Source organism: Poeciliopsis prolifica, unplaced genomic scaffold (genome assembly GCF_027474105.1).
Source record: "Poeciliopsis prolifica strain line A6 unplaced genomic scaffold, Auburn_PproV2 SCAFFOLD001, whole genome shotgun sequence".
Classification (NCBI taxonomy): Eukaryota; Metazoa; Chordata; class Actinopteri; order Cyprinodontiformes; family Poeciliidae; genus Poeciliopsis; species Poeciliopsis prolifica.
Genome location: NW_026562376.1, coordinates 25914321 through 25931491, shown reverse-complemented (window position 1 = coordinate 25931491; position 17171 = coordinate 25914321). Strand labels below are relative to the sequence as shown.

The 17171-nt window shown below is 38.9% G+C and overlaps 1 protein-coding gene across 2 annotated transcripts; it reads right to left on the bottom strand.

Moving 5' to 3' along the window:
- Positions 1-117: 117 nt before the first annotated feature.
- Positions 118-13204, bottom strand: pard6a (par-6 family cell polarity regulator alpha). Of its 2 annotated transcripts, none has more exons than XM_055037046.1 (6): positions 12720-13204; positions 10517-10739; positions 5936-6225; positions 4445-4570; positions 2497-2696; positions 118-1372 (listed from the first exon to the last, which is right to left on the bottom strand). In XM_055037046.1, exons 1-6 carry the CDS (start codon positions 12840-12842, stop codon positions 1066-1068), a joined length of 1269 nt encoding a protein of 422 aa, XP_054893021.1. In that variant the 5' UTR covers positions 12843-13204; the 3' UTR covers positions 118-1065. The 2 variants fall into 2 exon arrangements, with proteins under 2 accessions (XP_054893021.1, XP_054893029.1); XM_055037054.1 differs by having other exon boundaries at positions 118-1369.
- Between the last annotated feature and the right edge of the window lie 3967 nt (positions 13205-17171).

Below are 17171 nucleotides of genomic sequence, written 5' to 3'. Positions count from 1 at the left end.
CAAATCCAGTCTAATGTTTGAACCTAAAGTTTAGCAGAAACTCATATCTGAACATAGGCCTAACTTTGTCCTTGTTCAACCTAGTCTCCTCTTATTTGACATTCAAATTACTGGACATTATTTCTGGCCATTTATTTATAATTTTCATAAATAATGACTTCATTTAATTTATTTTTCTCAAACAGGATGTGCCACCTAAGGCATATTAAGCTCGGCATTTGTAGGTACAATGATAATTAAAATGACAAAACTGTTTGAATAAATATCATTGTAAACATTCACTGAGTAATGACAAACATACTTTAAACCATTTTCACCACTGAAGCTTCTGGTTGTCCAGCTGGAGGCTGTTTAACAAGTTAACAAATGCAAGTTAGATACTGACTACTCGTAACCTCTACAAAGAAACTCACTTTTAAAATAATCTCAGCTGTTCATTCAGGTAACCGGGTCAGTAATAGATGTAATTGCGCATTGAGAATGATAAGCTTCTGGTCAAACATTAATACATCAGAACTGGCCACTTCTGTCTTGTGCATCACAAATGAAAACAAAATATAAAATGTCAAGACAACATTGAAAGCAGTTATATAACTGAGAAAATGAGAAAAGTTCTGATTTGTCCAGAACTTAGATATTAAGTTATTACCATAAAAACGATGAAAACAGAAAGTATTACAAAGGTCACTGACTCCCTCAGAGATCACGTAATAGTTGCTAAACTGGTTTATTGTTTGCAGTTCTTCCGTTCTCTTTCACAGTCAGCAGTTCAAAATATCATTAAAATAATTTCCATAATTACTTCACTATAATAAAAGAATACATAATTACTCTTTGCTTACAGAACCTGATAACGAAGCTTCCTAAAGAAGCCCAGCTCCGTGTGACCCGTCATTCTGGTTCTGTTCTCTGGAAAGCGATGGAGAGTCCAGAACGCTGGCGCGGTTCTCAACAATGTCTGTGGTCTAAAAGGAGAACCTGTAACATCTGCTTATCAGATGTCAAGTTTACAACATCATGTCTTAATTGTTCCACAGTCATAAGTTGTTGCCGTGGTTACATGTGTCACAGTGTTATTTCGTTGCCATCTTCCTTCATGCTCTCCTGGCTGCTGCTGACTGAGTGTGCGGAGCCGCCGTTGTGATGGGACATCATGGTGGAGCTGTGGCTCAGCGAGGTGCCGAGGCTGTTCGGCATGGACACACTCTGTGGGATCGCGCTGTGCTGCCCTTCATGAGGAGAGTCCCTGTTCAGAGTGCTGCTGTTGCTGTTACTGACTGGATAGTATTTATTGGGCGACAGGCAGTCATTCTCCAGAATGAGATCACCATCATCATCTTCCTCGTAACTGTCTCCCTCGGCGATGCTGCTGCTGTAGAAAGGACACACAATTAAAAAATATATATAAATAAATCTCATCTTTCATTTCCTCAAATTATCTTTTCCATTTCCTTCCTCGTGGTAAAAGTGTCTGATGTTATGATATACAAAATGTTGGAAAAACTTTACATCATAAAGAAAAATCTAACATCCTTATATCAGATCCACACACACTAGAATTTGACAATACTGTTTAAATATTTTAGTTGTTGAATACATGGTTTTATGGTTTCTTTGAGTTGAAACTGAAAGGTAACATGTTAGGGCTGCACCAATTGCAGTTTTTGGCCGATCACTGATTAGCGATCTTTAATAAGCCTGACTCACTCATTCAGATTTTGGCTGATTTTTTTTTCTGAAATGTTGCTACGTATCTACCTTATTCCTACTCACATGAGGCTTTGGTTGGTTTATGGGTGCGACTTCCGCTGCAAACTGGAAGCGCCATTTGTTTACATTTTAGCAACTCGCTAACCGGCTTTCGTCAAAGCTTTTAGGCTATAAAATATGTGTGAACACCAGCTATCAAAGCTTAAATGTGACTATAGTGTTCAATCGCAACCTACAGCTATTGCAGGGAGGAATACACTAGTATATGTAGCTGCTTCACTGACTCATTTGCTCCAGATGCAAATGTGGATTTGCTTCTGTTGGCTTTTTATCCACACAATGAAATGATTACACATGAAGCATTTTGGGTTCTCTCTTCAAGTTTATAATTTTTAGCCAAATTCATTTTGTTTGTTTGTCTGTCGGTAGGCAATGAAAACAACTGCTTTTGTTTCAGGAGCACATTCAAAACACACTTTCTTCGGCCACAAACTAAACTTGGTCTGATTATTAGAGTACAGCCACAAACAGCACAAGAGTTACAAAGTGTAAGAAAATGGATGGATCAAATATTAAATTAGCATGAAACATGAAACGTTCATGACACCTGGAATATATTAGCCAACAATTCTTGCACTCTAAATAGAACTGTGCACACTTGTAACAATATATCCATACTGCAGTCTGAATGTGGATGCAGCTGGAACACTTACTTAATGGCTCCAGTAAACACACAGTGTAGTTGAGTATATAATCTCAGACGTATAGATGGTGGTGAGGTCCTACCTTGCAGTGATAGGATTGCTCTGAGAGGCAGGACTTGGGGAGTCATGTGACACTGCAGAGCCTACGGATCCACCCGAACCCACAGAACTAGAGTGACCCATCGAGTTTTTACTCCCACGAGGTACAACATTGTTCCTCTGGTTAGCTGGTTTCACAGTCACAATCAAGTTGTGACTGTTAGCCACCATCATGTCTGTGACCTGAAATGACAGAAAGGCTGCTCAAAAAGTACAAACACACTAGAACAGTGAAAGGACCCATGAAGACTAAGAAGCAACTCCAATAAAAGCTCTACTAAACTAAGTGAACTGAATCAGACAGATACCTGTCTGTTCCCCTGTCTTCTACCCAAGCACTTTTACACAAACCATCTCATACTAGGCATGAGTTAGCCTGGCTATTACCCTCCTGTATAACTCTGCTAAAATAATCCTTGCTAACCTGGTTCACGCCTCCAGGAAGCAATTGTTTCTCAGCAGCTGAGAACCTCTGGATGAAGCAAATAGCATAGAAAAACATCTGGTTCTTATCAGGCTACGCACAGGTTGGTTAACAGCATTAAGTTATAACAATAGCTATTCTGGAACTAGTGGATACTAACATTTTTAAAATGCTCTTTTGAAAGTAAAATTGTTATGCTAATATTTTGCAGACTATTAGCTGGTCTGGCGGGACCTGCAGTAGTGGGACCTGTGGGTCACAGGGATATACCCTGTACACTAACTATACCCTGGAGGAATTGTCATGGTTACCTACATGTTTCACCAAAACTGCAAAGGTGTGAAATGGCAAATAGACAAAATAACCTGCACCCCAGTCAGACATCGTTCTGTTCTTCTTAATGAACAGAAAACAGCAAAAAACAAACAAAAAGGACATAAGAAGCAGTTTACACAGTGGAGTCACAAGGTGGCAATGTAAGCTGTATTTCCTGTTTTAATGGTGTAGCATAAACCACCTGTCCCAACTCAACCCAGAGGAGGGGTTTCTCTGACCTGCCAGTTCTATTGCATAGTCTAAAATACAAAAATGCATTTTAGAGACAAGGAGTTTATGCATATCATTCTACAAACTCTTATTTATCCTCTTCAAGAAGAGAGACTTGACACAAAACGATGGGCTTCATTTAGCTCACTCTGCCACTCTATATGTTCTATGAGGAGATGAACGTAGGTCAATTTTGACTTGTTTTCATCTGCACTAAATGAATTTTGTGAAAACATTTGAGCAGTCTGATGGTCTATGTGGATTTGGCTCAGCTCACATCAGTCCAAGCAACATCAGTGTTAATACCAGGATGCAGGTTTTCCATGTCCACCAAAGTAAGAACTCACTTAAAGTGGTCATAAAATGATGGTGGTTCAACATGAAGGAGTTTTATCTTACCATGCAAAAGAAAAAGAGGACCTTTAGATGTGTTTTAAATTCTCATGTTGCATTTTCTAAGACGGTCTGTAGTTTTGCATAAAAACAAATCTAAAAAACACAAAAAAAGTTTGAATAATCTGAAATTTGAGGAATGAGAAGGCACCGAACGCAAAAAGGAAAATAACAGAACTTTGGTAGATATCATGTGCAAATGAGCGTTCGCCTCATTGAGCTCACTGTGCCCTTCATATGCGTTTTGTTTTCAGTTTTTGTTCAGCCAGAAATGAACAAAAACTACAGACTTTTTTCTTCAAGAAACTAACTAAACCCAGAAACAGGAAGGTAGTTCTTGTTATGTTGCTTTGCTTAAACTCTGTGGGGCACCTTTACACTGAACTATGAAATCAGTATTATATTTGCACATTTTCTACAATAAAATAGAAATAGACTGTAGAATATTTAAAACCATACACCTTTATATTCAGATCTTATACACTCAATCTTTTCAAGAAACATGTTAGCATCTCATGCAATTGTTTTCAAGAACGAGTTTTAAAACTTTAATCTTCACTGAGTTTACCTGATCTAAAGATTTTCCCACTAAATCGATGCCGTTGACTTCGAGGATTTCATCATTAACAGCCAGTAATCCAGTGCTCTCTGCGAGCCCACCGCGCACCAGGCGAGATATGAAGACCCCTGGAACCTACAAGACAGAAAAAAATATAAACAGATAGACCATAAAATATGCCCCAAGTTTTAATACATCATCAACAACAACAAAGATGCTATATGTATGAAACTGCCAGTATTGGTTGATTTAAAAAAACAATCTTATGCTCAACATATCTTTGCTTCCACAGGTGGGCAATGTTATTGCAGCCAACAGTGACACCACAAAATTTGATATGCAATACTAGATGCCGTGAAGAGCAGCTGTAGTAAGTCCTTTAAAAAAAAAAAAAAAACATTTTGCTCTATTACAGAAGAGATGTTTTAATTATGGCCTGAGTACGGTATAGTGAGCGTTCACCTCATTGAGCTCACTATGCCCTTCATATGCGTTTTGTTTTCAGTAAAAAGTGCCCAGAGCCCATTAAAAAAACCCACAAATTTTAAAAGATGAGAATATCCCTGGCATCCCAGTGATGTGTAAATATGAATATGTTGGCAAGCCTTTACATGCAGAATCAATGTTTAAGGACAGTTTTCCCTGGTAGTTCTCTTTCTGAAGCCTCAAACCTGATAAAAATCTTGCATAGTGACATCCTGGTTATGTACTTCTGCCAGTTTGTAACTCATTAAATCACTGAATGTGGACTTTTGGTTGTGCATCTTTTCTTCACATACTGACCTCTTAAGGCACTTTTCACTGGAGTCACTTTCGCCCAGGCTACATACATACATATTTCTGTTAATACGTACAAACACTACAGATTAGTATATTTGTTTGCGTGTCTTGCCCAAAGGGACATTGAAATGTGGCAGGACAACTGCTCTTCCCTCTGAACCACAGTCATACACATCAGTGAGTAACCATTACAACACTGAGGAATAATACACTGTTATTGCCTTGTGTTGATTAAGCAGTAAGTCTGATCAGTGAGCAGACTGTTTCCTGCGCATTGTCTTCTAATGCCAAAAAAAAAAAAAGCTTTTACTTTTTTCAAAGTGGAGATTTAAAAAAAAAATGTTTTGCTGAATGTCAGTTTGATAAATCAACACTGATGTACATAATCCCACTGTATGCATCCTACAATTGTTTCCAGTGGGTTAATGTCTCTGAGGCAATAAAAACAAGCTACAAACATTTTGGCGCACTCTTTAGTCTCATATTTAGTTATCATAAGGAACTCCTGCTTTTAAACAAAGAAAAGAATGATCAGTTTAGAAAAAATGGCAAAAAGCAACAAATGGGTCCTCTATGTCACAAAACTGCATTTATTGGCAAAATGCTGTTAGTATTTAGGCAGTAAAACCCAGAACCAACACAAATTACAGCCAACTCCTGAACTGGACTCATTTCAACAGGATGCTCTGTCATTATGCTCAAAGAAAATAAGAACCTCACCTTCTCTACACCCTGCGGTGTCACCCGCATGCTCACCCCATCCCGGATGTAGAATCCCAGAGGCTTTTTGGAGCCATACTTGTGCAGTCGAACTCGCCTATATGACTCAGGTAAAATATCCACGTCAATAATGGATGAAATCTGTCTGAAGTCCTGCGGAGGGCCAATCATGAGGCCCGATTTGTTCTTTGTGTGGATGGAGCCGGAACCAGCTGGGCGCAGGCTTGTTAAGCCCAGTCCTTTTCTGCGTCTCTGGAGAGAGTTGGTGGTGTAAACAACGGAGTCACCCTCTAAATGAAAACATAAAGAAGGAAGGGGAGAGCTGGGATTAGACGACAACTACATATTGAGCTTTTTTAACAGGGTCTTGAAAATATATTTTCTTGAAAATATATTTCATCCTGTGCAGATTTGTCTTTTGTCCTACTGAAATGTGGAAGATCATCAAACAAACTTTAATTTAGGACCAAAATTATCTGACCAAATAAAAAAATTTTAATTTTCTAATTGCTTCATTTATTAAGCTATCCTATCCAACCTGGTACCCTGAAAAAAAAATGTGATTGTTGAATCACAACTCAACTGAGAGAAGCCACATAAAAAAAAGCTGAGTTCAGGTTGATACTTGGATATATCAATAAACTAGAACTGTGATGTCAAAAAAGAACAAACCCACCGTGTCCTGATATAACATGAGCTTTTGAAATTTCACAACCTTGATCCCAACACACATGCCCTATTCAGAACCAGCACACATCAAATATGTGAAGTTTGATGTTCCAAAATAAATCTCTTTCAATTCCTCACATTTAGGTCAATCTATCACACAATTTCCATACTGCAGCATACATGGCAAGATAGAACACAGTAAAGACAATGACTTGTGGGGTATTAAAATAAAGCTTTAGATCTGGACACATCTGAACCAGGGGAATGGAAAACTGAAGCTTTGGCACAGATTAAACACTGACAGATTTAATCAGTCTATAATCTGTTTGCATTTGTTCAATAGAACCAGATTATTCTTTGTCTCTTTTGTTGTGTGGATGGACATATCTGCTTGTTGTTAGTTTCTGTTCTGAGGTTTTATAAGAAATCACTTTAAATAAAACAACTGCAGAATTTCAGCAACAAATCTTTTAAGTTTCACAATATAATATCAGCTGATTTGAAAATAATGGTTGAAGTTTAAATTCTGTCTGTGAGTTCACTAACCACAGACAGAATTTAAACGGTCTGGTTTACAGAAAAAGATATTTAAATACTGCTAACTCCAAACTATGTCATTCTCATAATAAGTCTTCATGTACAGTAACGGAGAAAAAAAAAACTATGTACTTGTTGCAATCATAAAAAAAAAAAAAAACTAAATACACCCCATGATAAAACAGTCTGTACAAACTTCAGTAGCTCTAAACCATTTTTTTCTGTATGGGTTTATCAGTCTCCTGCGTTGTCATTGGAGGAATTTTGGCCCACTTTTCTGAACAATATTGTTTGAATCTGCTGAGCTGAATAGGTCTTCACTTCTGTACTGATTTCTTAAGGGCCTACTACAACATTTCAGTCAGGTTTTTCAGTCATTCTGTTGCAGATTTGCTGCTGTTTGGGATCATTGTCCTGTTTATGACCCAGTTGCATGTGAGGCCATCTGTCATGCAGATGATCTCACATTCTGCTACAGAGGCTGTGCACATACACCCCAGATGACAGTGAACTGCAAGGCGCCACATGCCAGAGGCTGTAGAACCAACCCTAAATTACTACACCTCCACCTCTGTGTTTGGCAGCTGCTTTGAGACATTACTTCTATACCAGGTTTAGATTTCTCCAAAAAGCCACAGCTCTCATCTGTGCTGAATCGCTTAGTTATTTGAGATGTAACCATATTTGTTTTGTGAAGAGCCATTCTTTGGCAGCTCTTCTTACAAACCTCACTTTCATCAGGCTTTTTTTCTAAAATGTACTGAGACAATTAACAGCCTCAATTAAAATGATAATTGAGGCTTGTAGAGTCTGAGAATCTTCTTTGTTTTGTAATTATCCTGACAGTGGGATGCTTAGAGCTTCAGTCTCACATGATCTATTTTAACAAAACATTTTTCTGATTGGACATCAAATTGTTTGAAAGAGTTGTTTCTCCATCATCCTTGGATGATGGACAAAGCATTTGGTCTATTTTCAAAGGACAAAATGCTTAGAAGATGCAATTCTAAGCATTTTGTCCTTAGAATTGTTTCATGACACCTTCTGCTAGTTTTACAGAGGTGGTTATACTTGCTGATGATCAATTAATGAAGTTCATTTGATAAACAGCACCTAGCTGTTCATTCTATAAAGGTAACAACGATGAACTATGGCTAAGCTAATGCTAAATCTCACCCTTGAGAGCTGTGTACCCTCATACATGCAAATCATCTCTGTGACAGTCAACTCTGATCTCTGGTATTTAACAAAACCAGTTTTTTGTTCTCACATTTCTTAGCCACAAATCAAGCACAGAAGGGCAAGAACACCAGATAGTAATACTTACTCAGAAAGCAAGCATTATTGAATGTGCTGAGTTGCAGGTGTTCAGGGAAATATCTATATCACCTTGGAATTTAGAAATATTTATATTTCCCTGAACACTGGATCTGCAACACAAAATGTAAAAGTCTTGCTGAGCAGGAGGCTGTGAAGGCCAATCAGAAGCACATGATTTCTGCCCTGCAATAAATCTCCAAAGTTAATGCCAGATGTGATCTAAATTCTAAAGCATACCTGACAATGTTATTATCAACCCTTAAGTGGTTTTGTTAAGTGCCACATCCACTTAATCCTGGCAGGGCCCTGGGGAGTTCGTAGGCTGGGTAAACCCTACATCTGTTGTCACAAGATCACACAACTATCAAGAGCAATTTCGAAAGAAAAATTAATCCACGCCGTCATTCAGTGTGTTTTCTCTATGACCATATGCCAGTAACAATAACAGAGATTATGTCAGATTCAGACTCATAATGATACATGACCACCACTTCAGGTCTTGATTATTGTTCCCTAGAACTGTCCCGAATCAGCTCAAATAGATTTATATATTATTAACAGATAATTTGTTCTAGCTCCTATGGATAAGGATGCAAAGGCAGGAGCAAAAGCAATAGCCACCATAAGAAAAGTGACTTCGATAGGCTTAAAACACAAACAAATCACTTAAACTTGAAGGTTTTTCTTTAGAAAATGTCTTTATGGTTGCTGGAATTATTAAAAACACTGAAAACTAGCAGAGAAACATTAGACACTTCCACTACTGGAGAAAAATATTTGACATGCTGCATTCCTTAAGACAGGAATTTGTATTCCTAAAATACAGAATCTATTTTTTTTCCCCAAAGGCAAAGATAATCTATAATGATATTTCCATTTCCAACTGAGGCCCAACAGTGGTCATATAATCATTAGCCACATTAGTCAGACATTAAGTCATGCCAACAGTTTTACCTTTAGGTCTTTCATACTTTCATACAAGGTTCAGGTGTCAGTAAATACAGGATTGTATTTTTTGAGTGAAGGAGCTTAATATGAAAAAGACATTAACCTGAAATATAAAACATTTCCCCCACAGCATCTCACAAATCAGACCAGTGGTGTTATGACCTACTAGCAGAGCTGCTAGAATGCTGTTTCTATAACTCTTACAACCTCAGTATGTTATGTTCTTCTTTCAGAAGCTAACTCTGGTGATATGTGCTCTTGTTTCCTAGTCTCGGTTAGAAGTTTCACTGCTGCATTTAGAAGCATCTGAAGAAAATTATTGTGATCTAAACCCTTTTATAGAGCTGCAGTTATCCAAAGGGCTGTAATAACAGTATGAACAATTTCTCAACATTTTTAAAACAGATGCAGGACTTAATCTTAGCTAAAAGATGTTAATAAATAAAACTCAATGTAATTACATGACTCAGTTATTTAGGCATCTTCAAATGGCAGTCAGTGGCAGAAAATAGAGATAATGTTCCAATTGTTGTTTCAGGACTAGCATGAAAATTCTTCTGTCCAATTAAAATTGCTTTGGTTTTCTTTTAATTACTTGAGGTTTTTTTGTTTTGTTCAGGTGAAGAAAGTTTGAGTTCATCCATGATTTGGTGTGAAGCAAGGATTTTAGTTTGAAAGTTGAGGTGATGAGGTCAGGAGAATTGATTTGAAACTGACCGTCTAAATGAGGAGTGGAATAAAGGTTAGTTCATTCTGAGACCTGACACACTTCCTCATGTTTTATTGGGTAATCCTGAAGCAAAGTGTGTATTTCTGTTTTCACTTGTTCTTTTTGTCTTGAGCCTCCATCTTACTTTCCCTTTAATCCTTCCTCTACCAGACCTCAGAGTAAATCTGATTAAACTGGCAGCTGAGTGTAATTTGAAACAATACCGTCTGCTGAGCAGCAGATTAACATCATTACATCATGAATTATGACAGACATAGGGGCACAGCAGCAAAATCAAATGAAACACTGCATTGCTTTTAAAAACTGAATCCAACTCCAGCTGAGATAAACGAGAGCGAAACATTTAGCCTAAATCATCCCACATCTATTACTCTTACCTTTCTTTGTTATAATTATCCGCAGTACGGGATTGGCTGAAGAAACAGCTTTGTGGAAGTTTTCATCATTGTTGATTGGGAGGAGATCTCCATGGATGTCAGCGTATTCCAGCAGCACCTCCACACCGCGGATGTGATGGATGTTTTGGAGGAGGTGGTAGAACTCTTGGAAGCCACCGAATCCATTCCTCTTCAGACCAAAGCGACGGTACTCTGCCTCAAACTGCACACGTCAAAAAGTAACCATCAGAAATAATTCTTACAAACTATACATGAACTATGCATCTGTGTTTTAATTTAAGTTTCAAACCCCATAAGTCATATCTTAACAGGGCCGGCCCAACGCAGAAGCCGGTTAGGGCCCCAAGGCCACTAAGGGGCCCCCTCAGTGGAACTGAATTTTTTTTTTTTTTATTAATAATTTCTATGTCATTATGATATCAAAAACACAGAATTCCACTATGAAGTGATTTGTTTTTACAATAACAGATATTTGATAATGTATGTAGAAATTTTATTGATTAAAAGAAAAATAATAAATTGCTCTCGGGGGCCCCTAGTGGCTGCGGTAGATATCGGTAACATGAGCTGCCGTGCAACGTGCAGAGCGCATCCAAACGTCCAAAGCTCCAGTCAGCAGTTAAGTCAGAAAAACTAGGTCTCAAAAAGGACTTATCCTTCAGGGAGGGAGAAAAGAAAGAGGAAGAATCAAAAAAGGACAAGATAAGGGTTTATTTTAATGTGTCTTGGTAATGTAAAAGATTTGTAAAGCTATAGATTGATTGCGTCCTGGAATGGTCCAGTCCAACAGCCAAACATTTATATTACGGTCTTTGTGTTTGTGTAAAACTGTTTCAGCTTTAAATGAGTTGATTCTCATGGTTGGCTCTGTATATTTCTGAGGTATTTTGGCTTTAAAACGCTTCTGTTTGATAACGTTTGATAAGAATAATTAAAACTTCTCAATGTTTGACATTGTCTAGCAAAATGTTTTTAAGTCAGGCTCCATGGCTGCTTCATCGATGAGCTGCTCTATGCTGGAGTTGGTGATTTGTTGTGTGCTGCTGAGCATAATCACTTTGTGGCTAAAACAAACATTATTTTACATCAACTTCTAAGTTACGAGAAACTTCTGTTAAAATCATTTGAATGTGCAGAATCAGTCCGGTACCGGTACATCATCAGGTGAGAAAGACTGGCCTGGTGTAAATTACATTTTAGCTATTTGAGTAACGCTTAAGAAAAATTTATTTAATCAAAGAATGTGACGAATATGTGTCGAAGGCTGCACCGATTGCAGTTTTCTGGCCAATCCCTGGTTACTGATCTTTAAAAAGCCTGACCTGCTAATTTTGATTTTAGTTGATATGAATGTTTTTTTTTGTCTGAAATGTTGCTAAATATAGCAAAAAAGTCACTGAGTTAGCAACAACGGGGTGAATATTGTTAACTGTAAACATTCAGACCTGACCTGGTGGGCCGGTCTGTCTGTCAAACCTCTCACTGCAGAGCAGAAGAGGACAGAGGCTGATTTTAAACCTTTGCTGACGAAGGTTGAAAAACTTTCGTCAGCAAAAAAACCTAATAATTATCAGGATAAACATAGTTATTCTGATATGTAGTTAAGTTTGCTTTTCTGAAACACAAAATGTATGTTCACAGTAATAATCTGAGTAATAATTACTACACCTTTAATTAGTCAAAAGAAGCAAAAACTTCAACATAAAACAGAAAATATGTTCTATCTCAACCCACCCTGTTACAGGTTTGGTAAAAGTTCAGCCACTTGCCAGTTTCACTGTAGGGAAGGCCTGAACGTTGTGTTGTTTCAGGTCAGGTTCAAACTGAGGGGATCAGCGGGAGTCTGGACTGACGGTAACAATGTAAGCTTCAGGCGGCGACAATGGGCAAAATGCAGCTTTACACAGACAGGCTACCCGGTCGGCCTGGTGCCTGAATGCGCCATCTGTCTGCTATTCTGTCGTGACATTTCACATGTTTACCTCGGGAAACTGCAATGTCCGAGTCTTTCTGCCGCTCCGTGAAACAGAAATGAGCCGGTTTCAGCCCCACGCTCCGGGGAGACACCGACAATCTCAGCTGAGCTACAGCGCGGGGTTCTGAGGAGCCACGACACGAACGACACCTTCTATCCTCCTGTTCCAGTACAGTAACAATATGAACGATGAAACGCAGCACTCACTTTGCTCTTGACCTCCACCGTGTTATCAACGTGTCTGACGGGCGTCCGGTGCTGCTGCTGTGACTGTCTTGACATTCTGCTCCTCGGTTCTCCGCTCGGCTGAGGCGCTGCAGATAAAAACATCCACCGGAGCTGGGATACGCGTTTCCTCCTGTGAGACTGCGAGTCCAACAAAACGGAAGGCTGAGCGTAGAGTTGACTCCGTGAAAACAGCAGGCGCTTCACCTGAGGTGGTGTTCCGTGTTCCTGTCAGTCCAGGTTCAAATCAGAAGCAGAAATCAGCCGCGATTAGCTGCTGCGTCGCATTTCGTCCTGAGTCAGCACGCGCCAGTGTTATTCCCCCACGACACACACACACACACACACACACACACACACACACGCAGTCACGCACTCGCTCATGCGCACGTGCACATGCAAAAAAGAAAGAGCGCAGCCATCCTGACAGGTGGAGTCTAGTAGATCCGGTATGGGACGTGAGGTGCCAGTTGCCCCACACCCCCAACCCCCAACCCCCACCCAGGGCCAGACAGAAGGACGCAGCAAAAGGGGGCGGGACGAGGCATCAGGGTAATAACACAACACCAGCCAGCCCTACTGTCCCACTGATATCCACTACTGTCAGCTGCAGTACTGACTGCATTTCTGCACACGTCATAGCTAATCTTAGCCTAAATTTCTTGGCTTCCAGATCACTAACCCCCCTCCACCCCTCACACCCCCACTACCCCAAACCCTTCTACCCCACTATCACAGTGAATACAAGGTGGAGTTACCTTGTGTGTCAGAGCTACAGTTGTCATTCTCTTTGTTATTCAGTGACGTTTGCTCATTCACCTGAGGCATGACAAGAATTAAAACCATCTGGAGCCTGAGGCTCAACATACCTGAAAAACCTGAGTTTCCTCCCTGCTTCAAAAGTGTCATGTCTGAGGCCAAATATGTTTGGGCCAATCCCAGCAACAAGAAAGACAAATAATACAGACTTGGAAAAAAAGTTCAACCTTTTATTTTAAACTGAACTCATTTTATAGAGCCATAATGAGGAAGAATGGGAATGAGAATTTGAGTGATGTTACGGCCATCTGTTAGCATTTCAGCGCATGGTTGGAAAAACAGAAAACATCCAGTGATTATCCAGGGAGGGACAGTTCTGTGGATAAGAATGTCTTGTTGATGTCAGAGAGCAGAGAAGAATGGGCAGACTGGTTGGAGGCAACAGTTGCCGAAACAGCAATAACACCTCTGAGCACATTGGGAAGTCATTTTGCATTGGAAATTTGTTGGTTTGATTTCAACTTCCTCCCACATTTTCACTTCAAGTTGCTTAACATTGTTGCTGTATGACTGCAGCTGGGCTCTAGTGTAATGTTGCTTTGTGTGGTCAAGTTTGCTCCATTTATCTTAAATCAGATGGGGCACTCCAGAAGACTTGTGTTGACAAGGTCATGGAGCTGTCTGTCCAAGAGGATCACCAAAAACAGTCCCTTCAGGTCAGAATTCAGCATAAAGAGCATAAAAGCATGGCTGGTTGTGTGATAATTGTGAGGATATTTTCTGCTGCTGACAATGTCCTTGTCTTCATGAGTTTAGTGTGCCCATCTTCTAATGGCTACTTCAGAAAGAATGTAAAACATTACAAACCTATGATGATGTGACAGTGGCTTCATGAAAAGAACAGTGAGAACTTGGCAGCTAAAATCTTCCAGATTTGAACAGCCAAAACTTATCTAAATCTTCTAATTCCTGACTCCAAACAGACAGTATTCCCAACTATATGTTGAGTTTGCAAGTGTTAATGGTATGGCAGTTAATAAACAGACAAAGAAAGTCAACAACCAATACATTTCACATAATCTTCAATCACACTTGTTTATTTATTTTTTGTGACACAGTCGCATCAACATGGAAATGTTTCCAATACTTCCTTGGTTCTATGCATTGAAGAATTAAGGTGGTTCTGAAGCCAAAAGGGGATCGATCCAACCAGGTATTAGTATAGAAAACTAAATAACAGAGCAGTTTAATGGAATTTTACACAAACAAAATCTCCACAAAACTTAAGAATTATGGCTTGCTGTTAAACAGATGGAATGTTACTTTTTAAGAGTTAGTTTTCAAGTATTTGCCATCCAATGTTATTGTACATTTCTATAGCTTTCAACAAAACAAAGTTGAATTATGTTTTAATATTTCTTATTAAGTAAGAAATATTAACTTAATCCTCACAAAGACAGGAGTAACAACTGGTTCACAGTGACATTTGGAAATGGTTGCCTACCACATCACCAAGTGTGTGTGTGTGTGTGGGTGTGTGTGTGTGTGTGTGTGGGGGGGGGGGGTGTGTGTGGGTGTGTGTGTGTGTGTGTGGGTGTGTGTGTGTGTGTGTGTAAGCTGTTTGCCCCCCTCTTTTTCTCTTTTTACTCAGTTTTGCTTTCTCCTCCAGGCTCTTAGTCCTAATCATCTCAGTACCAGGCGGCACCAGGACCCGGGTGTACGTGTTCCTTCAAAGGAGCTCAACAGACTTAAGACACAGATTTTACTTCATTCCAGGCAGAAAAACGGAAAACTGCATCATAAACTACAACTACTCTGTTGTAGTTTGTGATACATTAAATACTGTTTATTGATTTAATAAATGCTAAAAGTATGTTACAGAGTTCTACAACTTAATGACTCAATGCAGGCTGCTGGGTTTAGAAACTTTTAAAGCTACTTTGAATAACTAATTGTACTGTACTGTATGATGACTATGATCAACTGGAACATGTTTTTTGTAAATGCCTCAAGATGGCTTTTGTTGTGAACTGGCCCTATGTAAATAAACTGAATTGAACTGAATAATAAATGTTTAAAACACATTTTGTTAACTATTTCATTTTGCTGCTGAAGATGTTCTAAAACATTTCTCAAAAATTTTTTTTATAGGATTATGCTTCAGTTTATGTATATATTCAGTTTTCACCAAAACTATCCCAGGCGTTCAATCATTTGCAGTCCATCTACTTTTTCATTTTAACATTTTTATCCCCATGCCAGCTGGTAACGGTGGCTCAATTATTCCTAAAGCAAGAAGCCATTTTGACAGCAAATACATTTTAAATATGCCAGTCGATTAAAGAGTGCTTAACTTATTTGACCATTCAACATTTGCCAATTGCTGGATTCTGTTTGACAGTTGAAAACAACTATGTAGGAACTAATAAGGAATCCTATAAAAGCAGGAATTTAAAAGCCAACCATAGTTCCTCTAAAACAAAACATGAAACACATATAGGGAACAAAGTCTCTGAAAAATAAGAACTTCAAAATGGTTCTTGTGATCTAAATGCTGTTTTCAAAATGATCACACAGCAGGAACAGGACAGACGAGTATCATCTGAATGATGGAGGTGTGGGTGGGGCTAGTGTAATATATGTATAAATCTCCACTTAATGAAAGAGGAAATGGTATCATGGCTAAAACCAGCTTAGTACAAACTTTATGATTTTGATCTTGAGCCAATAATTCTGTCTTGTTGTCATTTCCCCTTTAATTTCCTTTAAATTTCATGACATAAATTGCTAAAGGGTTTTCATCAAAAAGTCTCCAAATGACTGAGACATTAAAAAGGAATGTAGTTTTTAAGCCAAATGTCCCTTTCTGTGAGGTGTGTGACATCAGGTTCATCCAATGTGGATCTATTATGTGTGGTTTGACCCACCCACTGGGCAGGTCGTACCCATCTGACTGGGTGTGGAGCTGTGGAAGGACTGGTTTTTATATCTGACACAACTTTATGTGAATCCGGTCGTCTTTCTGTTGCATTTCACCCATTTGTCTTTAGAAGGACAAGAAGGGAAAAAAGCCTGTAGAAAACACTTAAAGGGATTGTTTGAATTTTTAATAAAGGGAATCTATTTACAGGTAGTCAATAGTTAGAATCCTGTCTGTATCATATAAACACATTAAACCGCGCAGCTTAGCTCGGAAGTTTAATCTGACCAGCCAAAAACAGACTTTTTAAATTCTAGGAAGAAATGATCCCAGCAGAATGAATCCTTTTGCAGTCTGCATAAAAACCCAAATACATTAAAGTTGAAGCTGAAGATCAGGAAATATCAGGAAGAATGACTGGACTGCCTCCACAATTCTCTGAACACAGAGTACATCATGCTAAATGCTTCAGAATGGGTTTTCACACTTACATCCATATTCACATCAAATGTCTCTGTTTAAAAAAAAAAAAAAGCAATGTCTGCACTTTTGACATCAAATGAGAAGAGCAAACCTTCCCCCTCCATGCTCACCACTGTCTACAGAGGGACAATAGAGAACAAATTGACCAGCAACATCTCTGTCTGGTTTAGATGTCTGGAGCATCTAACACTTCTGACTGGCAACGTATAGAGAGAGTGAAGAGGACAGCTGAGAGAATCATCAGGACTGAGCTTCCTTCCATCCTTGTCACC